Here is a 26,805-nt window from a genome sequence, read left to right as displayed (position 1 = left end):
TGAAGAGCAATCAATGTAGATATGTGGAATTACGTTAATAATGGAGATTATCTTGTCATTCAAGTCATAGAGGTACCAGTTTTCACTTGAGTGTATACATGACTTTGTTGAATTTGAGATTGTTCACCTTTTAAAACTGAAGGCTGTGTTTGGTTACCTTGCTGAATTAGACTCCAATGAAAGAAGGTGTAAACAATATGGTGATGGTAGTAAGAGCAACAGATGTAAAAAGAAAGCCTTAAGGTACATAAAAGATTGAGTGATAATTGACTTGATTACTGTGATAGTGGTGAAGCTTGATCTTTTGTAGTTTTATATAATCCTAAAATTTAGTTGTTTCACAGGTGTGAAATGCAAATTAGTAACCTAATGCAAATTAGTAACCTAACGCAGCATTATCTTATTTTTCATAAGCACTTGATTTACTCTCCATACTACTTTGTGAATCTGATATTTATAAATAAATTGTAGTATCATGGCCAAAATGTTATCTTATTTATATATCAGCTTGTGGTCTAATTATTGGAGAGATTCTGGAAGAATGTTGCAGCCGAGATAAAGTTTTCTGTCAGCTAAATATATCCTTACATAGTTTGCAATGTCTATACTATAGACATTCACTTAAGGCCTAGCATTATCCATATAATATAAAGAAACTATTTTAAGGAACAACACTGGTTATGAGGAGTACTGGAAAACAAATGTTTATTTTTCTCTAAATATGCAAAGTATAATTTATTTCTATCTATTCCTTAGACCCATCTATTTTATTAGTAATTAGGAAATGAAAATAACTTTACAGGATGAATATGATTAAAATGGTTTAAAGCTAGATGTTATTTCACAGGGAGATTAATCTTTTCTCATTGGGATACTGAAAGGCATTGTTCGTTAAAGCTTATGGACTGATTCATTTTAAGTAAATGTGCTATACAGTCACCAGTCAGTATGCTGATTGATGCAATCTGCTTAACCACTGTTACTAGGCATGAGACTTAAAAAAAAAAAGGTGGGGGGAGGGGGTTGCAAATAATAACACATAATTCTGTTGTGGATAGTACATAACATTACACTTGAGAAAAAATTACAGTATACCAGAAAAGCTATAAGAAGGTGTCTTGTTTCAGCTGGTAAAATATTGACAGTTTTCTTTCTGATTTTAGAAGCTGGGCAAAGAATAAATAATGGAAAAATCATGGTAGCCTTGACTAACATGTTGCACTGGCAAACCCAGTGCAAAGAAAATGGAAATTGTCGGTTATTGGAAATATAAAACTCACTTGGAAGCCAAATCCCTAAGCAGCTAGTTTTCGTTCTTTTCTTTTTTAAATTTTGTAGGAATTTACATTTTGAAATAATAGCTGATATACAGTTCCTCATTATATTCAATAAGAAGTTAGAACATGTTCCTCTCTGTTCATATGAAGAAGGTTAAAAACTTCATTTTTTGACCTGCTTAAATACAGAAAAACAGAAATAAATTCCACTCTTCTTCCTCCCACCACATCAAAAGAATCAATAACTTATTTTTTTACTTGTATATGTTCATTGGATACTACTGTTCTGCATCTTCTGAGTACATAATTTTATAGTCTTTCGACTATTATTAAACTGTCCAAAATACATTTTACCTTAAAGGGGGGGGAAAGAACGCTGACAGAATTTTGGTTATGAAAATGCATACTTGTTACAGATTTTTATTAATTTAGTAAATTTTATATATACATAAAGCTTCTATAATTTTTTTTCTTTCAGTTGCTTTTGCCAAGGATAAGCTACTTGACACTGGTAACAGACAAAGTGAAGAAACACTTTCAAAAAGTTATGAGACAAGAGGAAGTTAGTGAAATATGGTTTGAATATGAAGGTACACCCCTGAAATGGTGAGTTTAGCTTTGTACCTTTACTCAATTTATCATATAAAGAATTACCACACAGTGCCAGTTCTTTTCCTCAACTAAATTGCTCCGTTGGGTTTCAAAGATGGCAAAAGAGGAGTGTAAGAAAAGCATGTTTTCTGGGAAAAACAGAATAATGTTTAATGTTGAACATATTTCTGATTATTCTGCTTGTAATTACTATATGTATGAATTAGAGGCTGTGCTGCACCTATTGCTTTTGTTCTAGTTACTGTAACAGCAAATGTCTGTGGCTTTGGCTTTACTGTATTTTGCAGTAGAACTGCCAAATAAATCTTTTTTTAGCTTATTTTACCTTCTTAAAAGATGCCTAATAACACAGATAGGGAGTATTTTTTTTTGAGTTTGAATGCAAACAGGATATATGCTTAAATATAGTAAAATGTGCATAACCTTCACCTCTTGCTGGTGTGATACTTGCTTGTACTGTAAAATAGATAATCTAATACTGACACACTGGCTTTTTTGAATTCAGTTAGTTCAACTTTATTGAACTAATTGCTCTTGATTCTATTTTTGTTCTGTTATATGATCTGTTAAATCTTTTTTTTTTTTTCCTGAGAGGTTGGGGAATCAGACCGGCATTGTTTCATTTACTTGGTTTTCATAAATACTATTCATCAGATTTTATATCTTTCTATATTTGCCATAAAGAGTTTTAAGGAAAACATTTTGAGAGCTGCAGTGTTTGCTAGCTCTGTATAGATAGCATCAGCTCTCCAGAAAGTATTTAGTATTTTGAATGCTGAAGAGATTTTTATTATCTCTTTTTATTTCCTGTACCATAATAGGAAAGAAAACAGTGACTGTTTTAGCTTCTTGAACCTGGATTGTCTTGTGGTTAGCAAGCATCACATCATGAAGTCCCTTTAGACTTGGTGATGCAGTAGATGTCTTCTAGTCTTTTGTTTCTTTGAGACCAACCTTGTGTAAACCTTGAAAAATATGTGAATAGAGAAGCATAAAAACTAGCTTTATTCACTCTTTCAGAACTGGCTGGCAAAACCAGCTTTAGACTTCTATTTAAATTATCTGGAATTTAACAATAGTTGGTATCTTGCTGTGCCGTAGTGAGCTTGAGACATGGATACTATCTAAATAAACATCAAGGTACCAAGTTTGTTCCAGTATATTCATAATCTCAGGCAGACAATGGGAGGAAACTTTATAATGAAGTTGTAACAAGAAAGGAAAGAGAGGCTTTTTACTTCAACCAAAAATACATTTGTATCTTCTGTAAGGTTTCAAATACTATGATGTTTAAACTAGAATGAAAAAAATATAGAATGTAGGTATAGAGTAAAAATATAAATTATAATTCTAAAATTAAGAGTTAGTAAACTCATTGAACATTTAAATTAAAGTGAATAGTGTAATTATGATATCCTAATTAAGGCTCTAATCTTTCAGAAAATCTAAGTATATTCTTCCAGGAACAGCTCCACTGATTTCAGTGGAATTGCTTTTCGAAGGAAAATGCTATCTGCAAACCATTATTTTGTTAATCCCCAGAATGGTAATCCCCTAAATAGCTGTAGCTTGTTCCAAGGAAGACCCAAATACCAGAACTGAGAATTAGATTGACCTAGTAGTTTGTAGGAAAATGATAATAAGCATTAAATGTAACTTCTGCATTCAGAATCAAATAGCATTTGCTAATGATCCTGCTTATTCTAATTGTTTACTTTGCACTGTGAGGTGATACTGCTTACAGTCTGTGTGGTCTCAACCAGGTGGTTGGGATGTAGCGTGTGTCTACAGCTGCAACTCATCTGTTTTCCAGTGAGATTTTGGAGGAAGTCTGAAACATAGTTTCAACTTTATGGCACTCAGGCCAGGCTCCTGAAGGAGGATGAAGTTCTCCAGATCTGGAGCTACAGGGGCCTGATGCCTCCTGCTGAGGCTATTGGCACAGGGGAAGATGGTCTCTTTGCCTACCGGAGGCATGTGCTTCAGGAGGGTCTGTGTCACCAAATTAAGGAGCTGCAGGAAGAAGTCATCAAACTGTGCAGCGCCAGAGACTACAGAAAAAGGTGGATCAGATCTTCTCAGAGATTGTGCTGCTACAGGAGCCTAAACCTACAATGACATTAAAGGAGATAAAGGCAGAGTCATTGATTACTGTACTGGAAAATAGTCTCCTAAGATATGGAAGGGCTAGAAGCTTGTGACCTCTGGCAGCACGAGGGAGGCTTCTTTTCCACCTGCATTTCTGTAACAACAGGATAGCTTCAGTGCTCTGGCTACAGGCGAGAGACTGAACCTCTGTTCAATGATGCATCTGAGGTGGCTGAGCCTGAACTGTGCAGGGATACCAGGAGGAAGTGGCAAGTGAAGTCAAAGGTCTGTATTTCGCTTACTCTCCTTTGTCATTCTGTCCAGGATCTTGAACTTGAACTTTTGTCTTGTTAGTAAGTAAAAGATTCAGCTGCGGGTCAGCTCTGGTCCATCCAATACCTGCATCAAGAAATATTGCCTACTTGTGTCCCACCATGTTGCTTTTCCAACTGATGTCAGAGCTTCTTGAGTTCCTTAAAGAAGACTTTATATACTTTCTCAACTGGATTGCATGATCTGTAACAAACTCTCCATGATGTTGACCTTACTAATCTCTCCACTGATCCAAAACAAGATCTCAATCAACCTGTTGCCCGTTGTTTCGTACATCCAAGTTGCTCCCTCACACGGAAGACAACCCTCATCTACCCTGTCTGTCTTTCCTGAGCAGCTTGCATCCATCCATCTACAATAGCATTCCAGCTGTGCAGGCTGTTTCACTATATATCAGGTAGCCCAACTCTGTCACAGTTATGGCACTGCATGTGGAGCTCTAGTTTCTCCTGCTTGTTTCCCAAGCTGTGTGCATTTATATACATACATTTATGGTAGACTCTCTTCTACCCTCTTTTATCATTTTGAGATCTGCCTTGTATCTCTCATCTTTCATCACTTGCTTTCCACCCATGTCCATTAATTTCTACTTGTCTGTAGGTTGTTACTCACACCCCTGTTGTTTATGCTCTAAATCTTTCCTCACCAGGCTGGCCAACCTAAAGGCAAAGATACTTTTGTCCCATTTAGGTGGATTCCATCTCTCCCTAGTGGTCCTTTATCCCCAAAGTGTCCTGTGGCTGTAAAAGCCAAGTCCTTGTCACACCAGCTGCTCAACCAGTTGTTGACCTGCAGTTACTGACCAGCAGTCATGCCTCTGAGACTTTCTTCTTCAGTGACAAAATTGTGGAGTTGCTACCTTGCCCATGAAGCTGTATAGTCAATCTTGATACACTCAAGGGTTCCTTTACAGTGCTTATGATTTGTGCCCATGTGGTTGAACAGCAAGGGCTAATAATCCAAACGCAGGACAAACCTTGCCAGTCTATCTGCAACTTCTTAACAAGCAGCAAACCTCTGCAGGTAGCAAGGAGATTGGCAGAGAGGGGAGAGCTCTGTCCCCTGTAGGAGGGAGTCTCCTACTGCTACGACTGATGCTTCTTGGTGTGGATGTGCTGTTCAGGCTGCTCTGATGCTTCCTCAGATCTTCCAGCCCCTTGTCTTCTATTGAGGCACTGACTGCAGGTAGAGAAGGAACTGCCTTCTCTTGCCAGACATTGCAAGACTCCGACCTTCACCATCTTGTGCTTCTCCATTCACCACTCCAATGACTACAGACCCTCTTTCTGTGCAGCTGGGAGTTCAGGCTCTCACCTCCGCAAGACCTCAGTGAAGATGCCATCAGTCTCTTTATCTTCCCTGCTGCTGTGCAACCAACTGACATCCTGCATTTCCTTAACTTAGTGACATAGTTCCTCCACTAGCACACAAATGTCCTCTAGGCAAGGACATATTCTCTGCTTGCTCTAGCACTCAGGAGAGGTGCCAAGCTTTCCTGGCAGCTTGAAACCTGGAGAGCTGCATCCTCACTCAGCTCAGCCTGAGTGAAGGCCTCTGATGTGCCAGCAATGGTTTCTTCAGCAGATGCTAGGAGATGACACCCTATAGCTTTTTACCATCCTATCTGACGGCTTGCCTGATCTTCAACAGTTTCTGTCCTGTTTCTATGGATTGTGCTCTAGCCATTGTAGTTGTGCAGGTGAATGGGTGCCTGACCCCTATTAATCAGGAATCGTTGGAAGACAAAAGGTCAAAGCACCATTTGATCAGGCATAGCTGACACGTTGTTTGAAAATGCTAGCATTTGCTTAAAAGATCTAAGAAAAATTTATTTCATATTGAATACTAAGGGAAAAGGTACAACTATCTTCTGATGCAGCCAAAATTTCCCTCAATGAAACATTTGTTCATAGAAATACCTAAGCACCAGATTTTGGCCATTTGATGTATTTGGTACCCCAGACAGTTCTAGAGCGTAGGATTTTTTGTCGTGGATTTACCAGTTCATGTGATGTGTCTTACTGAATTACCACAGTAAATTATTCTGGTCTGAAAACAACCCACCAACTCATGCTGTCACTTTTTGTCCTGCATTCATAATGAAATTAATATAAAAGTAGTAATTAATTTTCCTTATTGTCCATTTGTCACTTTCAAAAATATTTTAAGTACTTAATGTGGTGTTTTCCAGCACTTCTCTCACACTGTGAAACCACCTTCTCTCTATTATTAAAGGCAGTAATAAATTGAGAATGGCTGGAAGTCAAGGTGCTGCTACACTTCTATAGACTGAAGACTTCCCAGAACCAATCATTATTTTAGAAACTTGGAAAAGAAAGATTTGTGATCTCTTAGACATTTTCTCTTTGATATTTTTCCCTTTATGTTCTTTGAGAAAATTCGGCACAATCTGCCTGTCCTTGGCTCCCACTCTAGTTAAGACCAGCTTGATTTCAGCAATCCAATACTGGTTTTTTCAAAATTATACCCTCTGGGCTGGATGTTTCAGTTTGCTGTTGTTCTGTTTGTTTTCTGTTTTTTTTGGGGGCAAATCTTTAAAGGCTCTTCTGGTCTTTTGAATTCTCTTTTTCACATTCTCCTGGTTCTGTAGGTTCTAGAGAGCATTTGTATATATATCTTTAATTGCAATGCTTATTTTTCAAACAGAAGTTCAGAAACAGCATTGCAGCAGTACCACTGGAAGCTAGATCTTTAGGGAGGGAATGCTGGCTCATAGCACAAGGTGGATACACTCTTAAGGATGGAGTGAGGGAATGTTGGGGTTTTTTAATTTCATGTACAGAATGACAAGTCCTCTCTTCTTCTCAACTTCTCTGTTTGTACCTCCCTTAATTCTTTATCCTGGTTAATAAACCAGGTTTTATTATGAAGTAAATATAAAGAATAGCTTCATTATTGTTATATGGAGTGCTATTATTTCCAGACTCTTAAAAATGCTTGTAACTACATCTCAAAAATAAGTTAGACATGGCATTATGTATAGGCTTCTTAAGGCTTCTGCTGGCTTTAGATTAAATGCCAGTGTGTGAGAACTTAAATTTGAAGCAGGGCACATCTTATATTTCAGGATTACTTCACTCCTGCTGTGAGCTCTACTCTTAATGGAAGGCTGTGCTTCTGAATAGACAACTATTTCTCTCATGGTCTATTCTCTTCATTAATATCCTGTTCTGCTATGGAAAAAAATTAATTTAGGGCTGACCTCTTTCAAAAAAACCCCCATATATCAACTGTGCAAAGCACAAGGATTTGAAAGCTTGAGTACATGAAATTCATTTTGTAATCTCAGCTGAGTATAAAATACAGAAGTAGGCCAGGAACTGATACCTTTTTTTTGATAGTTAGCTATTTTGTTGGAAAGTAACTAACATTTACATAACATTGTTCATGTTTAATTGTCAAAGGAAACCTGATTTTTGTTACTCAGTTCACCTGAAAAATCATTCTTTCATGGAACTCTTGCTGAATCCCTGTTGAAGTACTCAAGACATGATTGACAGTAATAAAAAGCCTTGGTAGTAAGAACTTGGGCATTAGCAGTGGATCGTAATAAATCTGGATATGCATTATCTATATTCTTATCATAAAATCATGTCATAGAATGGTTTGGGTTGGAAAGGACCTTAAAGATCACCTAGTTCCAACCCCACTGCCATGGACAGGGACACCTTCCACTAGATCAGGTTGCTCAAAGCCTCATCCAACCTGGCCTTGAACACTTCCAGGGAGGGGGCATCAGCAACTTCCCTGGACAACCTGTGCCAGTGTACATTACCAGCTCACATTCAGTTTTCCATCCACTAATATCTTCAGTTCATCCTCCACAGGGGTGTTCGCAATCCACTTGTTGCCCAGCCTGTATTTCTGCTTGGGATTGGTTCAACCCATGTGCAGAACCTTGCCCTTGGACTTGTTGGATTTCATGAGGTTCGCACAGGCCCACCTCTCAAACCTGCCAAGGTCCCTCTAGATGGCATCCCTTCTCTCCACCATGTTGACTGCACCACACAGCTTGGTGTCATCAGCAAACTTGCTGAGGGTGCACTCAATCCCCCTGTCACCCACAAAGATGTTAAACAGTACTTGCCCCAACACTCATCACTGGTCTCCACTTGGACATTGAGCTGTTGACTACAACTTTTGTGAGTGTGACCATCCAGCCCATTCCTTATGCACTGGGTGGTCCATTGATCAGATCCATGTCTCTTCAGTTTAGAAACAAGGGTGTTGTACAGTACAGTGTTGGATGCTTTTTACAGGTCCAGGTAGATGATGTCAGTTGCTCTTCCTTTATGCACCAGTGCTGTAACCCCATTGTAGAAGGCCACCAAATTTGTCAGGCACAGTTTGCCCTTAATGAAGCCATGTTGGCTGTCACCAATCACTTCCTTATTTTCCATGTGTCCTAGCATAGTTTCCAGGAGCATCTACTCCATGATCTTGCTGGGTACAGAGGTGAGACTGACTGGCCTATAGTTCCCTTTTTGAAAAATGGGGTTATGTTTCCCCTTTTCAGTCATTGGGAACTTCTCTGGACTGCTGCAACTTCTGAAACATGATGGATAGTGACTTGGCTACTTCACCTACGAGCTCCCTCAGGACCTGTGGATGCATCTCATCAGGTCCCATGGACTTGTGCACCTTCAGGTTCTTGAACCTGATCTACTACAGCAGGCAGTTCATTCTCCCAGTCCCCACCTTTGCCTTCTGCATCTTGGGCACTGTGGCTGGAGCCTTTGCTGATGAAGACTGAGGCAGAACAGTTGTCGAGTACCTCAGCCTTCTCTATATTCTGGGTGACCAAATCTCCTTTTTTCTTCTGGAGAGGGCCTACATTTTCCCTATTCCTCCTTTTATCACCAGCATACCTATAGAAGCTTTTCTTGTTGCCCCTGACACCCCTGACCAGATTTAATTCTATCAGGGCTTTGGCCCTCCTAACCTGATCCCTGGCTGCTCAGACAGTTTCTCTGTATTCATCCCAGGCTACCTGTCCTTGCTTCCATCCTCTGTAGGCTTCATTTTTGTGTTTGAGCTTGTCCAGGAGCAATCTGTTCATCCATGCAGGACTCCTGGTGTTTTTACCTGACTCCCTCTTTGTCAGGACGCATCACTCCTGAGCTTGGAGGAGATGATCCTTGAATATTAACCAGCTTTCTTGTCCCCTCTTCCTTCCAGGGCTTTATCCCATGCTACTCTGCCAAGCTGATCCCTGAAGAGGCCCAAGTCTGCTCTCCTGAAGTCCAGGGTAGCAAGCTTGCTGTGTGCCCTCCTTGCTGACCTAAGGATCTTGAACTCTACCATTTCATGGTCACTGCAGCCAAATCTGCCCTTGAGCTTCACATTCCCCACCAGCCCCTCCTTGTTGGGAGAACAAGGTCCAACATAGCACCTCTCCTCTTTGGCTCCTCTATCACTTGGAGAAGGAAGTTATCAGTGGGTTCCAGGAACCTCGTGGATTGCTTGTGCCCTGCTGTGTTGTCTCTCCAACAGATGTTGGGGTAGTTGAAGTCCCCCCTGAGGACCAGGTCTTATGAATGTGAGGCTGCTCCTATCTTCTATAGAGAGCCTCATCTGCTTGGTCTTCCAGGTCGGGTGGCTTGTAGCAGACCCCACTGTAACATCTCCCATCCCTGCCTTCTTTTTAATCCTGACCCATAAGCTCTCGGTCAGCTACCCATCCACACCCAGGTAGAGCTCCATGCACTCCAGCTGGTCACTGACATTCCCTGTATCAGAAAAACACAGTTCTAGATATTTTCTTGATATTTCCCCATATTCTTTCTTGTAAGAAGTTACAAATGCCATGGGGAAGGTCAAGAATTATAGTACAGTTTTGGTTTGGGTTTTTTATTTTGCTGTTGTGGTGACTTTGTTTTAGCTTTCAGGTTAGCTCACCTGTAGAGGGTGCTAAAACACCATTGTGTGAGAGTTTAGCAGGTCAGGAAATTGGTTTGGCACAGGTGCTTTTAGAGCAATGCTCTCAGTTACTGCTCTCTGGATTTTCAAAACTTAAGTACGTGCTTGGTACAGTGTCTTGTGATAAGCCTCATTTAATTCAGAGAAGCTACTGAGTTTACAGTTCAGTTTGTGTTGATCTCTTTGTAAAACGAAAAGCTAGTACACTCTTTTAGTTAAGATTTTTGAAACATAAGAGAACAAATGGAGCTTGGTATGCTGAATGGAAAAATACCCCTACTTTATGAAAAATCTTGACAGTATCTGCTTGTGAAAAATTTGCAGAAAGACCTTTTTAGAGTGCCTATGGAAGTTTTGTGTATGCGATATATATTCCTTATATTGCTGGATTTAAAGTAGACAAAGCTGTAATACAGAAATAACTATTTGGAGAAAGCAGTTTCTTTGTGTAACTCCTTTAATCCACAATACCACTGAAATGCAAGACTCCAATTAATCTTTTTTCTCTCCTTCCAGTCTTCTTCATTTGATAGTAAAGATAGAGAGTTCATCTTGATCTATCTTCTTTCAGCCCTTTTACAGGTTTTTTCACTTTACTACTTATTCTCCACAATGACATTAGGCAGGTGGGAGAGGTAAGAAATGTCAAGGGTCAATGTGGTATAAACCTATTGCATTTAAATATCTGAAAGCATGTATATGTTACTGTCAGACCTACTATTCCTACCATTATCAAGCTTTTTAACTAAAAATCCTGTTTTGAAGGATTCCACAGAGCAGCTGTAGGCCACTTACGCTGTTGCAAAACTAGCAGTGTTTTGTGGGTGCAGCTGGGAGACCACTGCTTTAGATACTGACCATGTAAATTCCAGACTTGATTCTGCCAGAAACTGTCAGTCATTTGTACCCACCTGTATAACCTTTCTGAGTAAGCAATAATGAATGTTAATTGTGGGAGTCAAACAGCTAATTTTTTTTCATGTAAATGCAAGTATGTTAACTGTTATTTGTAGAATTAATGCACAGCTTTCATGTTTAGTATCTCTTCATTTTTAGGCATTACCCAATTGGTTTGCTGTTTGATCTCCATGCATCAAATACAGCCCTTCCTTGGAGCATCACAGTGCATTTCAAGGTAAAATTGAAATACACCTTTAGTTATGAACCAATGAGTGTGGGATTACATGAAATTTGAAAGCTAGGACAAGGTTTCATAGTTATTTTATAAATAAGTGAATGGTATTACAAGGGGAGAATGTTCATTCTTCAGGAATCCTCTGGAGTTTTCTGTAAATCTATGGCTGTTTTCCAGGGGACTGTATGTGCTTTCAAATGACATACATTTGAAAATTATTCTATTATAATCCAAAAATCCAGAATTGTTTTTCAAAATAAGTTATGAGACTGTCAGTGCAATTGAGTGAATATAAGGGAAGAAATTTCTTTGTTTTTAATCCATTCACCTTGAGATGATTGAAGATTGAGAAGTGCTCATCCTTTTAGGCACATGAGTGTGGATATGAGATACTGTAGAAATCCTTGAAGTCAGGGAATGCTGTTGTACTTCGTGTGGGTCCCCTCTAGAGAACAGAGTGAAATGCGTTTAGTCTTGTGACAGCTTAGTCATATGAGGGACATTATTTTGATTGCACATTGTAAAACCATTAGGTATGACTTCATAGCACTACTGATCTTTGCTCAGAATAACAGGGTTAGTTTTGTTGCAGGATTCTTTCATACTCTGAAATGCATTGAGATGATAATACCAGGTATGTTTTGAAGTCAAAATCACAACTAGAAATCATGGTATTTTACTTTGAAACTTTAATTTCTCTGTTGCAAAAGAAACAATGCAAAGATCCAAAGGAAAATGCTAGGTTAATAGGCTTAACTTTAGTGTATGAGATTTGAGATTAAATTAAAAGCTTACAGGGGAACATTTAGGTCGGAATGTTTTCATTCAAACAATTCTTCTCTTGAAGGTGTTTTAGAAAAGGTCTTGCTAACAGTAGTTGTCCGATTCTTTTTTGAAGTGTTTACTGAAATCATACATTCTTATGATACGTATTTCCACATGTTGAAACTTTTAAAATGACTGACTGAATCTGAAGTTGGAGATGTTTTTGAAACCACTGCAATTGCTACACTTCTGTCTGATATATGTCAGAGAGAGCTTGAAGAAACTTCCAGAGTGTTTTGAAGAAACGGTAGGGTGTCTAGTTTCATAAATCATGATTTAATTATTACATGTTCTGAGAGCTCTGGGAGATTAACAATGGCAGCATGTGGATGTTGCTATCCCAAAGTAGAGCCATCTTGAGAAATAAGTTGCAGCACCACAGTGCTTTTTGTTTTCATGTGGTAAATTGACTTTAATGTCCTTATATTGCTGCTTGCCAAAAGATCAGCTCATTTAAGTTTGTCTCAAGGGTGTACATTAAAGATCAGCAGAAATAATTTACTACTAAGGCAGTATTATTTTAAAAGCTGATGTAATTTATTTTTTAAAAGTATAACACTTTGGATTAGGCACCTGCTTAATGTCTCTTCCTGTTTTTGATGTAATCTGAAAGTTTATTTAAATAAACCCCTCTTAATTCTTAAAGTCAAAACATAACTGAAATATATCAAAGTACGTCAAAATATTCAATACATTTTTGTGTGTTACATTTTCTTACAGCCAAGTAGTTCAGGTGTGGGATTTCAGCCTGAATTACTCTTTTCATTTGTGTGTAGTTAATCTTCAAAGAGTCATTTTTATTTGGCTTAATTGAACAGTATTAGATTTTTCTGGGGTTTAACTTTTGCTGTCACGGCTTCCTCCTTTCTTTTACCAAAGCATGAAGTCACCAACAGATACCTCAAACATCTGTGAAGAGTGTTTTTAATCTTTTTTCCCCCCTCCATCACTTTTCTTTGTTTAAAGCTAAAAACATTTAAAAAGTTTATTTCTGTTCAGCAGAAGTTTGAAAGTTGACAGATACTTTAATTGTCCTCCTGTGATATGTATGCAGACCAAATAAACACTTGTTTGCATTTAAGAAACAGTTTCTTCACTTGTATTTCCACTATGCAATAAAACAACGTGTATTTATATCTCTAGTAAAGTTGAAATACAGTTGCCTTAAATAGTCATAGAATGATGAGCTTGAACGGAGTGCTAAGTTCTTGAGAATCATGAGAAAACATAGTCTGGGAAGTTGCTGTTATTATCCAGCTTTTGTGACTTTATGGGGAAGAGGGAAACTATCCCTTCCCTTTAAACTCATCTCATGCCGTTCTGCAGTGTACTTAGCGCCATTCACGTTCTCGGCATGGTAACCAACTCTGCATATTTTGGGCAGTAGAGGGTGGTGAACTGGCAATGGCAGCAGCACTATTGGAGGAGAGGAAATCAGGTGTGCCAGGGGAAAGGCTGACCTTCTCCCTCTGCTGAAGCCCTTATCTGCTGGTGCCTGCTTCTCCACCCATGAGCTGATGTAGAGGAGGAGAGACTGCATCTGGTTTTGTATAACAGCTGTCATCTTCATTTTCTTAGTTAAAAATTGTGTGAGGTGGAGTGAAAAGGAAGTACTTTTCCATGTAGCATATGGATAAATTGTGGAACTGCTAGGAGACATGTGGAAGCCAGAAGCATAAATGAGGGTTGTTTTTTTTTTTTTAGATTAATCTTTTTTGTAAAAAAGACCACTGATGGTAACTAAACACAAATATATGAATGCTGCCCCTGCCACTGGATAAGTTCCTTATGGTTTTTAATACCCTGTTATTGGTGTAATTTTCTGTAAATGTAGCCTAATGCAACTAGACTGTCACAGTATAAACAGATGTTTTGTGAACTAGAACTGATAAATATGGGTGGAATGGAGTTATGAAACCAGACTGTTGAAATTACCTGCAATGTTTTTAGAACAGTTTTAAGTGAGAGGTCATTTAGTACTCCTGTCTGTACAGATGATACCTACTTCTTCATGACAAAGTTTATGCTGTAAGTGTCTGCTGGTACGTGAAACAAAACCAGTATTACTTGAGCTTTCTAAGAAAATCAGAATCAACCCTTAATAACTTTTCTTTCAAAGATACAGAACATTGAGGGAGTAAAACGCCACCAGTATGAATACCTGAATTAAAGCTGCTTATGGGATCTGTTAAAACTTTCTGCAAATCTCATAGTTGTATAGCCAAGGGTGGCTACCAGCTTGTTTACAATTGTCTCTTTCTTCAGGGTCCTGAATAAAGTTATTTCCTTAAGTAGAAAGAAGGCAAGTATAATTAAAAAAAAAAAAAAAAAAAGAAAAAAAAAGAAAAGAAAATACAAGCATACATGTTCTATATTTAAATACAGAACTTATTATTCTGTGCCCTAGTTTATGAATCAGTGAGGGTGCCATATTTTCTGTTGGTAATCTCATGTAGGTGAAATTCTTTCATATGCTGCTTGTAGATGCAGCAGTGTTGTTTTCCAAGTTACCACTTTCATGTTCAGGTTTTTCAGCATCTACTCACAGTACTGCATAGATATGTGTCAATGTTTTTCTTATAAAGAAAAGAGTAGACAGCACTGAGATTGGAGGAGTGTTTTCCAGTCTTCCACAGTGTTATGTCTTAGAAGCTGGGAAAATTAATCGTGCCACACCTTTGTACTACTGTGACTAGATTCTTTCCACTAGTTTAGCTAGTTTTGACCAATTTTAAACATTTCTTTGCTTTCTGCAGACCACACCATGTGTGTTCTCTGGAACACATCCCCAGGGAGTGACATTTCCTGTAATTTGAAATTCATTAGAAGAAAGTCATCAGGGAGATGCCTACCTGTAGAAAGACAGGAATGTCCAAAAAAAGGACCCTACAGTTCAATATTTTTTGTAACAAAACTGTTGTTTTCATAAACGTAGCTAAAACTTCAGCTTTTGACGGTGAAAGCTTCTAGGTTCCTGTATTACTTGGCATTTGGTATATTCCATTGTCTCGTTCTCTGAGGGATGTCCATGTCTTACTTTTGAATTCCTGGATGTAAAGAACTTTTTTGATCTCAGAGTATGCTATTTCTGACTGTTCTTTTCTTCTGGATTGGTTACCACACTTTACTTTTTTTATCTGAGCAAGTAAGTTAAACTTCTAAAAGTATTCTATGGGCCTGTACACATCAGCTGGCAAGTAACAGTCCCAGTAATGTTTTTCCATTCATCTTGGGCCCAATTATGCTGAGACACTCAGCTTTGTAGGGAAGAAAAGGAGCGAGGTCTGCCCTGGAAGGAGAATTTTCCTTTCTGTTCTGTCCTCTTTAATGTCTTTCTAGTTAGCCATCCCCATTTGAGAAACAAGCTTTATCTCTGTCCTTGGATTTCTAGTCAGCTCCACATACATCAGTCCTAAGTAGCAATAGCACTCCCTTTGTGAGTTCAACGCCAAACCATGTATACTTCAGTGCAAAAGGTTTTAGCAGTTGTCTTGTCCCTTTATACTCCTGTTTTTGGAAGATACTTATCCTTTTGATCCACAGTTTCCAGAGTCTGGACTCACTGTCATAAGGAGGAATCACTATATGAAATTCCATTAATTAATTTCCCACTCTTTTCTGTAACCTAATTATGAGGGAACTGTCATTCGTGTTCTCAGAATTACCTTCAGGTAAGGCAATCCCCAGCTCTCTTTCATACTGCCAACTGTTAGTGCTTCTTGGATATTTTGAGTTCCTGTAGCTTGAAGCAGTCTTCGCTATTTTTCCTGGGTTTATGTGGAAGAGGGAAGGCATGTGATTTTCCAACATTATATTGCTCCTACTGTGACATGTTAACTGTGTTGTAAAAGTGGTTAAAAATATCCTGTTATATGTATTTATATTTCTAAAATGGTTTTGACAGTCCCTCATAAAAGCTTTTTTTAAATAGCCAATTTGTAATGGGTTAAGAAGAAAGGTCCTCTTGTGGAATAGCAGATGAGAATTAAAGTATAAAAAAAAAAGTGACAAGCCTTCGTTAGAAAGAGAAGTACGAATGATGCCACTCTGGCTTGGCTCTGGGGGTTTGTACTCTTCAGCACGGTCATAAGCAACTGTGAAAAGATTAATAAGGAGGGGATAAAATATTCTGGGTTTTAGTTTGAAAACTAAAGCCAATTAATTTGTGGTAACAAATGCTTGTATTATGGAAAATGGCAAGTGACACTAAGTGTTGGGAAAAAAAAGAGGAAGAACAACCCTAACTGTATACCTGTGTAGCACTGAACTTCTGATTACTTAATTTGCAAAGAAATCTTCTTTTCTACCTGAATGAGCATATTATAAAAAATTATAATTTCTTAATAATGCATTTTTAATTCATTAATTAACATTCTTAATAAATGAATTGTAAAGGTAGTTGTCATTTACTGAGGGGATAAAAGTTATCTGAGGAGTGGTAACTGCATCTGTGATGCTGAATAGTGTGCCAACTCTGACCAAATAAAAGGGGTATAGAATCAAGTCATGCAGGATAGCAATAGGCATGTGTATTAGGTAAAGTTGGAGCTGACAGGGGTTTCCAGTAACTCTTAAGGAAAAATCTTTGTAAGCTTAATATATGCTATAGTTCATATAGGTGGATGATGATAGTTGGAGGAAACTTTCAAAGGTCTGCATGGAAATGGGTGCTAAACTGCCATTGAGAGTTAATAGGAATTGGGTACTTGTCACTTACTTTGCCCTCTTTTCTTCTGTTCATTACCATAGATTTCAATATCTGCTTGAAGACATGTTAAAACTCTGTCTCACGAATTTTGGACATAAGAGCCTAAATACATTCACTGGTGTATTAAATGTATTTATGAAGTTGAGGTTGGGTGATAGAAAGTAAATTCTGATTTTACAGAAAATTGTTCAACTTTTGTTTTTCCTGAAACTTTTTTCACTGCAAAACAGTTCTTGTTAACAGAGTGGGAGAATGGTTGTTACCTTCTTTCATAAGTAGAAGATTCCAGTGTGCTGCTTTTGTATAAACATAAACCTGATTAAAATTATAATTTATTCTTCATCTTCTAAGGTATGTGATGCATTTATTTCTCTTGATCTATCTCTTCTCTTTGTAGAATTTTCCAGAAAAGGATCTTCTACACTGCCATTCTAAGGATGTGATTGAAGCTCATTTTATGGCTTGTATAAAAGAAGCAGATGCTTTAAAGCACAAAAGTCAAGTCATCAATGAGATGCAAAAAAAAGATCATAAGCAACTATGGATGGGATTACAGAATGGTAAATACAGTGCATCAAGTATTAATTATATTTAGGTCTAGCATGCTAATAAATAAATTTCTTCAAATTTTAGTTATGGCACAGAATATAAAATGTCATTGTTCTGCAGAATTTTAGTCTAATGTCATGGATAAGATAGATTTTTTTTTTTTTTTTTTTTTTTTTTTTTTTTTTAAAGTCACCATTTATGTGATAATCTAAATGTGGCTTGAGTTATTCAAGGAACTGAATTGGGTCAGGACTCTATTTTAACAAACTAAAACTATCAACGAAACAAAATACATAGATAAATATTGTCTAATATACTTTTGTGCAGTTGATGGTCTTTATTTGTGGGACACCTGGGTTGTAAGTGTTGTTCAGTATTGACGATCTTGGACTGTAAAGTAAAAAAGGTTGTCTCTTCTAGTTAATGCTTAAGGATTGTCAGTGATAAACAATACAGGTAAACTTCAAAAACAGGTTGCCCAGTAGATTAATAATTTTACTTTTCCCTCTGCCGTTTTTTTTAATTGCTAATATTACCATGGCTTTCACAAAGATTTCTGCATAGATAAGTATTGATTTTAAAAAAATCAGTGAAATAATTCAGAACATGATGTTCTAAAATAGTGTTCTTTGCACAGATTACATGAATCTGTATTGCAGTGCAAAATATAATTTCTTTTGATTTTAGTGTCTCCTCTTTCTTATCATGGTTCTTAGAGGCCTGTAAGTTGAAAAGCTTTGTATTTCAGAAACTACTGTTTGGAATGGGTGGTAACGCCACTTTCAATGTCTTTTTCTTCATCTCCTGAAACTGTCATTTGTATTATTACTCGTAAATTTATTTTAGGGAAGCTGTAAGCAGAAAGGTGTTTATTCTATGTTGAGATACAAAATACTAAACACTTAGAATTAACATCTTCACATATGTTTGTAAGGAAAATCAAATTTAAAAAATAAGCTTTGAATGCAGTGAGGCATGTGTTTGCTTTAGACAGTGGCGTTCCAAATTAGTTTGGGTTTATTGTGTGTATTTAGCGAGTGTGTGGGTTTTCTAATTCTTTTTTTTTGTTGTTTTTTAGTGGTACTACCTGTCATATTAAAGGTACTCCTGTAATAATTCTGAAGGTTAAGTGCTTATTACAATCTCTAGTTTCTTTTTTTTTTTTATTTAATCGGGGGAAAGTTAGAAATTGAGGGATTATCTTAAATTGCTATTTGAGTGGTAAAATCTTGAGGGATGCTGTACATACCAGCAAAATCTATCAAGTAAGAAATTGCACTTTATCTGGTTCAGTTCAAAGTACTTCTTGAGAGATTCTGCTTTGTATAGATATTAGTCAGCAAAATGACTGATAATATGTTCATTTCTGTGAATTAGCAGTAAACGAAGAGTTCTGGTCCACTGGAAGCCAGAATGGGTATAAATAGATGTTTCCCTAAAGCTTACATTGTTATAAGTCAACTTAAACTGCAATTTCAATAATTGTTTGGAAAAAGTATTCTCCTGTAACAGTATTTGTCTTTTAAGAAGTTTAGTTTGAGAGAAGCAAAATGCTGTACCAACATACTTTTGTTTTCTATTTCAAGAATTAGTAGCTTTATTGCAAAAAGAAATCCTGTTACTTTGTCCTGATATTCAAGCGTTCTCAGCAGTGCACTTTATGTGCTTTTTATTAATGTTTTTTAAAATTAAAACGAAAAGACCTCTAACACAAGTTATAATGAGTATAATAATGGCAGAAGAGTTGACCACACAGTGAGGTGGTATGAATTAAGGTTCTTTCTTAACCAGAAGTTCTAGAACCTCGATATCCTCAGTATGTAAGGTAAGAGAACAGATATGCAGTGTGTTCTTTCTGTGCTCATCTTAGGCTCTACCTTTTAGTTGATTATTTGTCTAAGAGTATCTTCAGTTATAGAGAAAGCTGGATTTTACTGTTTTGCTTTATAATGTTAAAAACAGAGGTTGCCTAGCGAGGTTGATTTCAAGGTTTCACTGCACTTAATGAGAAATCGCACCTGTGGAATCCAACACCTAAATGAGAAGTTTAAATAATCTTTTGAATACTTTCAAATGCTAATTTTAATTTCTCAGCTTTTCATAAAAGAGAAACAAGAAAAGCTTGTGAAACCAAGAAAACTCTTTTTAAGCATGTTGTATCTTTCAATATGTTTTTATAGGCTTTCATTTGAGATGTAATAGTTTTAAACCTCTTTGTGAAACAGAATGAACGACCACAAAAAAGAAAAGAAAGTAGCATTTGTGATAACTCCCTTGTAAGTAATGATACATCTGCAGACTTTTTTTTTTTCTGTGAAACTTCAAACAATTTTCTTCAATTCTTTAATATAGGAAGTGTTATTTGTTTAACGAGTGATAGCAGTACTTACAGGATATGTGTTAAAAGATTTAAAAAAAAAATTGCATGTTTGGAGAAATGTAACTACCAATTACAAGTGTAATTGGGTATAAATGTTTCTGCTGAGAAGGAAGTACTTGGAACAGGTAGCATGAGAAACTTCTCAGTTGCCCGTAAATGGCTTTTAGGGGAAGAGCTGTAATAGTGAATTTGTGACAAAATCTTATGCTGGTAACAGCTGGTAGGTATTCATAACAACCTTTACATCCCTCCTCCTACCATTTCTGATTTTGTTTTAACTTGCTACCAAATCAGGAAGATAAACATACTTTTCTGTCTATTGCTTGTGCTGTGGTTTTGCTTGTTCCTCACACTTCAGTTAGCCACTTTTCATCCATAAACCAGATATTTCTTGCTAGAACACTTCTTTGGAATGGGTACATTTGTGTTGCCCTAATTTTGACCAGGGTCATAAATGTCTGACTCTGGTAGGGAAGTGATAAAGACAGGCTATATAGCTATAATCACCTCTTTTCCTTTGTAAGAATTGATAAAATTCTTTGGTCAAAATAGATGCAAAATGTTACTACTGTTCTTGTTTTAATAGTATTATGGCCATTTTTATAATTGATAAAGAGGACTTTCAAGTCAGTGTTTTTTTCTTCTTTCCTTTTGTGTGGAAACATAAAGGCTTTCAGCTTTGAAACATTAAGACTCTGTGGGCCTAGTGATGACTCAGGATCAAACAAATGAAACCTCAACTGTTTTTAGGGGGAGAGCTGTATTTTTTTGCATGGTTCAAAGAATTGATATCTATAACTTCGGTATACAATGGTTTTGATAAAGGAGGAGTTTTCAATTCAACACAACTGCTTTTCATCAGTTGTGGAGAGACATAAGCAACCATACCCTCAAATTTTCAGTCATCCTTTATAACAGGTGAAGTCTGGACTTGGATTTCTGATACATTAGCAGGGGATATAAACAGTAAAACCTCATAACCATTTTTGAGGTTTCTTTCAATATTATAAAATATAATGAAGTTGTCATTTTACTGAAAATATTATGGAAAAATAATGCTCATGCATGCTGTAGGGCTTATGAAAAGTTAAGTGGCCATATTGAATTGCTCCTATTAAAGGAGGAAAATCCTGCAAGCATTCAGAATGTGCAATATTTTATCTATAAATGCCTGTGTTCTCTTTCTTGTCTTACTGACAGAATCAGGCCTGTGTTGTCATGCATTTATTTCTAAATTGTATCTAAATCAGTCCTGCGTTTTTGAGGGGCAGAAGTTGTGGGGTTTTTTTCTGGGTTATCACATTGCTATTTAGAAATGTTTGAACTGCCAAAAAGCAAGTGTCATGCATTATCAGCATCTCTTGTGCTGTGTGCACATGGCCTACTCAGGTTTGATATGTATGTTTCTCCTCTTAGTAGATAACTGTGGGAGTAATGCTGTTCATTATGTGAGTCTGAGATGATGAGTGTGCTTTGGTAGCTGAACAAATCTCTATAATCTCAACCAATCATTTGAAACTTAAATTAAGCATTATGTACTAAAAAAAAGCTTTGGGTATTTAACAGGAGAATGAATGAAGCAGCCATTAGTTTTTAAATCACAAAGCCATCTTTTTTCCTTCTTTCCTCTATCACTACCAAAATGGTAATACCTTTCCATGTTCTATCTGTAGAGATTTGGGTAGCTGTGAAGAAAGACTAAATAATTCTTTTGAGCTTTACAAATTGGTGTATTGGTTAAAAGAGGATTTTTTAAAAAAAAAAAAAAAAAAAAAGCCATTACCTTCCTGGGCTGGTGGCTGAAAATTCCTGGAAATGTATCAAGTTTTCTCATAATTAGTTGTCAGTACCTGCTTATTCTGGAGTTAAAATAGCATGGCATACACCAAACACTGGGGTTTCTGGTATCATGAAATCTGGGGGGTGCAGTGTAGACAGATTCAAATAGCTCTGCAAAAAGGCAGCCCAGCACTGTTTTGGTGCTGAGCCGGGACTAGGTTCAGACAGGCTGGACCTGCAGAATGAATCAGATGCATCAGAACTGGTGGTGGTGGTGGTTTTTGTTTGGGGTTTAATTGGTTGAAGGGTATTTTCTGGTAATGAATAGTAACCTAGACTTCAGTGTTAGTTCTGCAGTGTTTAGTGACTTCTCAGCCTTTCTGCACAAATGACTAAACTAATGCTTCACCTGTATAGGTGCAGTATCATGATTCTAAACTGTCATCCCCACCCGAAACTGGCTTTTGCCTTGTTACTCTTCTGTGCTAGCCTGGCACCTACTTGCATTTCTGCCCTTTGTCACAGTGCAAAGGTGGGGAATTAATGGCAGCCTGACTTCTCCGCTTGATTTTCTCTGCTACGCTCTCAACAAGAGGGCAGAGCAGAGCTGCTGTGTTTGTGAGGCTAGTGAGAACTGGTGGGTCCCAAAGGAGGACATGATCTACATGAAGGCAGAAAAGGGAGGAAAGCAAAAGGTAACCCAGCACTCACAATGTTACTTCATACTGAAATCTCCACCATGAGAGGATGTTGTCTAGAGATTGGTAGACAGAGATAGAGATGCTTTCTAGTGTTTTCACCGTCTTGTGTTAGATGTCCATGTGTCTAAAGAAAACTGTTACACTCTGAGGGAGGAAGCTTGGAGGTATCTGCATCTTTGGCACAGGTAATCTGCCAACCATATAATCTATTCATATGTATAGGAAAGTTTGAATTTATATACCTGTTGCAGTTTCATGGGCTTTGTGTTTTGACTCTCTTCGTACTGGAGAGTTATCATTTCTTCAGAAATATAGCACCTTCCAGACTTCCTGATAAAGCAGGTGTGCCTTTTATCTTCAACCCAAATCACAAATAAGCTGATTCTCTACCTTCATTGTTCCCATCTTACGTAGTTTTTTCAGATACTTGATAGACTTGGATTCAGGTTGAGAGAATCTTTGACTGTATTTCTCCAAATCTATTTTACTTAGGCATAAGTGATGCAGAACCCTTATTTTTTTTACTACCTCCTGCTTTTCTTCCTCCCCTACCCCTCAAAATATGTTGTTTTCTGAAAGACATGTAAGGTCTAACTAAATTTCAAAGTAAGCAATCTCTAAAAAATTGAGTTAATTTTAAAATTAACTTTAGTTGTTGAGGGTTTTTTGCTTTGCAATTTGAAATGGTTCTAAGTAATTTTCTGCTAGTAAACTCCTGAATTTGACAGATGCATTAACATAAATGTTCCTTAACTTTTAAGAAAAGCTGTATTTTAGAAAAAGCATAGTACAGGGAAAGCAAAGTAGGTTAGTGAGTTATATGGAGATATGTTGCTCTATTTTCATATATATAAACAGAGTATAATCAGAGGCAAAGATGATGTTAAGATATCCAGACTATCTAGAGTTGGAGCAGAGAACTGGACGATGGGTAAAATTGTCAGAACTCCTTTTTCCTTTGACTTAGGGAAGTCTCTAACAAGCCCTACTGCTCTATTCCTACACAGCCCGTGGGTTGTGTTTCTAAAATGGATTACACACATTTTTAATAGTTATCAGAGCTTTCCTTTTCACTTAAGTGACAGTACCTACTGACATCACCTGCTTTTAGGCTACACAGAAGGCTTAATTTTGGTAGGATATATGAATTTTCACATTTGAATAAAGGAAAGAAAATAGCCCGTTGTGATCATCTTCTTCCCCTGAATCTTTTCCAGATAAATTGATGAGCTAGAAATGAATGGAGGTGGTGTTAAGGAAACAGTGTACTTAAAGTGAAACTTCTGTTTCGTGAGTACGTTTAGTAAGTGAAAAGAATGTTGGTAAGGTATGTCTCCCTTGTGTATATTAGAAGAAAACAAGGGGGGAAAGACCTTTTGGATCTTAAGAGTAAAATACTCCTTTGTCATATAGTTTTCAAAATGTCCTGTTAACTTGCAAACTTAGGCAATGTCCTTTTATTTATTTTTCTTCAGAGCACTACTTTGCTATAAAAGCTAATGGATAAATTATAGCATAAATGTAAAAGTGTTAAATACATTTATCTCAAACCTAACTGTGCAGCATTAGGGAGGGATTTCCCCCCCTCCCTTTTTTTTTTCTTGGGTTGCATTCATAGCTCAATTTATAGTGTAGCTTATGAATTGGTATTTTTTTTAACTAGAATTTACAGCTAAGTATACATAAGGAAGTTTTTCCTAATTGTTCTCTGGTTGTCAACGCGGCTGTTGGATATTTGTTACAATGCAATATAGGCAAGCAGAGTTGAATTGATTTAATTGATTTACATGGTAATAGTATTAAAAATGGAGTGACAGGCCTAGGTAGCCAACTTTGAGGTCCATACCACTGTAATTTACTATTATTAGTACTTGAGCTAGTTAAAATGATGTTTAATTTTGTGGTGATTCCATGTCTAATTTCGCATGGACTGGCTAAGTAAAGCCCATCTGGTTTTTTACTTTCAAATTTCACAATCTCTACTGCTTTCCTGTGGTATTACATAGCAATATGCAAGCTGAATGTGAATTTGGAGGGTATGTAAGATTAACAGACACATCATATGGCAGAGGTATTTCAGGTAGTGACTGTTGTAATTACAGGGCAAAATTATAACTAGTCCAGATACGTACCTTTATGCTGAATGTTGTTACTTTGCATCTGTGACATGAAGAATGTTTCCACATATTTCTGTAGCTAGCTTCTGTCACATTGTCAAAACAGTTCTAAAGTCCTATCTCTCTGTATTGGATAGTTACTCGTGCCTGAAGATAGTCTGAAAAGACTAATAAACTTGTGTGCTCTCTTCAGTTGTGGATTTGTGTTATATACTATGATCTGTCAAAATACCTAAGTAACCTAAGCATTCGGTAGCAAGAATATTTTAACTGTGGATGATGGCAATATGTAAAATATAAAAGAAAAAGAAAATCTTACATTTAATGATGCCACACAGCATTTCAAACTGTGTTCTGAAAAAGGATGGCACTGAACTGTAGTGGTGAGCTAGAGTCAAATATGTATTGGAATCTTCCTGAAGTATTTGATAATGGTAATTATCTGTGTTTTTGTTGTACAAGAATAAGCACGATGAGTTTAGATGGCCTAAATTCATTTAGAGACAGGTCTTTAAATAGCTGAGAAATGAGAGTAACCAGCTGTAAATATTGTTTCTGAATAGCACAGTAAAGTTAGTTTTGAAGTGTTTAAGGTATTTATCTTTCATCAAGAAAGCTGATTCATGCTTGAGGCATACTGCACAAACTTTAACTTTTTATAGAATTTGGTAAAATTTCTCACCAGTCAGTAGAACTATGTATGCATGTAGAGTCTTAGTCTTTCTGGAAACAATGTGGAAGTAGAATTGATAATTTTGAGAAGACTCTTTTCTGGCTGTAACGGTTAAGCACAATGCTTCTTAGAGCACTTGCTTTACATTAAGAAAATACACTTTGTATCCTTGACTTGCAGCTGTAGATCTCTGAACAGTACAGTTTGTTTGAATATATGTATGTGTATGTGGCTGATTAAGCCTGTAGTGAGTTTGTTTATGACTGTTTATGAAAAATTGGTGGGAGAGATTGATAGACTGGAGGGCAGATCTGCCATTCAGGACAGTGCGGAGCTGGAGCAGGAGGTGACCAGGAGCCTCCTGGAGCTGATAGACGCAAGTGCAAGGCCCTGCACCAGGGATGGAAAAGCCCTATGCATTGGGGCAGGCTAGGGACTGACTAGGAAGCAGCTTTGTGGAAGTAGGTAATGGTGAACAACAAGCTGAATGAAAAGTCTGTTGTGTGGTATTACAGAAATGAAGATTAACGAGGAAGCTGCTTTAGCCCTTGTGCCCCCTAGAATATAGCCAGATGGTGAGTAATTCTTCCCCTCAGCTCAGCACTTGTAAAGCTGCACTGGGAATGCTGTGTCCTCTTTGGGACCACAGGACAAAAGAAATGTGAGTAAACACAAAAGAGGCCAGTGGAGTGCTGCTAGGATGATTAGGGGCTGGAGCATATGCTGTATTAGAAGAGAGTGGGATAACTGCCTTGTTTAGCCAGAAGACAAGGAGGCTGAAGGTGGATCCAATAGCTGCTTTCCACTACCTAAAAGGAAGGCTTGTAGAGCAGATGGGGTCATACCCCTCTCAGACATGCCTTCGTTGACAGTGGAATTGGGCAATTTACAAACGAAAATGATTGCAAGTTGCAGCAGGAGAAAGTTGGGGTGGGGGAGTGAAAGTGGCTGGGGGAAACCTGTGGAGACAGTCACAACTTCCCTGGGCAAGGCCTTGAGCAAACTCATTTAACTTTGTGCAGACAGCTGGCTCTTATTGGGGGAGGGGGGGGAGGGCAGGAGCTTTTATACCAAAGCTTGGTCTCCACAGGCATTTCCAATCTAAAGGTTTTGTATGGTTCTGATACATCAGTTGGAGTCTTTGATCTCTTAGTTAATGCTATGGTTGGTTCTGCCCAAGTACTTGTAGCTGTGCATCATTTCTATGGTTCATATGGTTATTAAACAGTGGTGAACCACTGAGAGTAGACAAAAGTTTTGTGTTTTTTAAAATGAAGGATTGGACACATTTTTATGCAAGCTGCAAATTGGTATTGCTTGCATAGAGCTAGAGATACAATGAAATTCCAAGCTTTTTTAAAAAAAAACTTTATACAGCTAGATAGCTTTTAAGAAGAAACCATGAATAGTCCAGACAAAAAACATGCATATGTGCTACCCTGAGGGCTATACCTGTTTGCTCACTTTTTTGACTTTCTAAAAAGCTATTGGAAAAGCTGTGAATTACTGTTTTCTTTTTGAATTAAACAATCTTTCCCTCTTTTTGCATTAATTACTCCTATTATTTAAACCTTCTCCACAGCCTTCTTGAAATATATCCAGTTCTGGAGTCAGCACTGTGATAGCAGTTGCACCAGTGTCAAATAAAGAAACAAAATAATTCCTTATTATTAAGATACTTCTGTTGA

At 37.3% G+C, this 26,805-nt stretch overlaps 1 protein-coding gene across 1 annotated transcript in view; it reads left to right on the top strand.

Moving 5' to 3' along the window:
• The window catches only part of ATG5 (autophagy related 5), an 81,349-nt gene that overhangs the window by 5,994 nt on the left and 48,550 nt on the right, over positions 1–26,805 (top strand). The window contains exons 3-5 of the mRNA XM_026845336.1: positions 1,756–1,883; positions 11,307–11,385; positions 17,316–17,478. Coding sequence (XP_026701137.1) covers positions 1,756–1,883; positions 11,307–11,385; positions 17,316–17,478 — 370 coding nt within the window. The remainder of the gene's footprint in view (positions 1–1,755; positions 1,884–11,306; positions 11,386–17,315; positions 17,479–26,805) is intronic.

Source organism: Athene cunicularia (assembly GCF_003259725.1).
Source record: "Athene cunicularia isolate RWA chromosome 3 unlocalized genomic scaffold, athCun1 chr3_part1, whole genome shotgun sequence".
Classification (NCBI taxonomy): Eukaryota; Metazoa; Chordata; class Aves; order Strigiformes; family Strigidae; genus Athene; species Athene cunicularia.
This window is presented reverse-complemented; position numbering and strand designations above follow the sequence as displayed.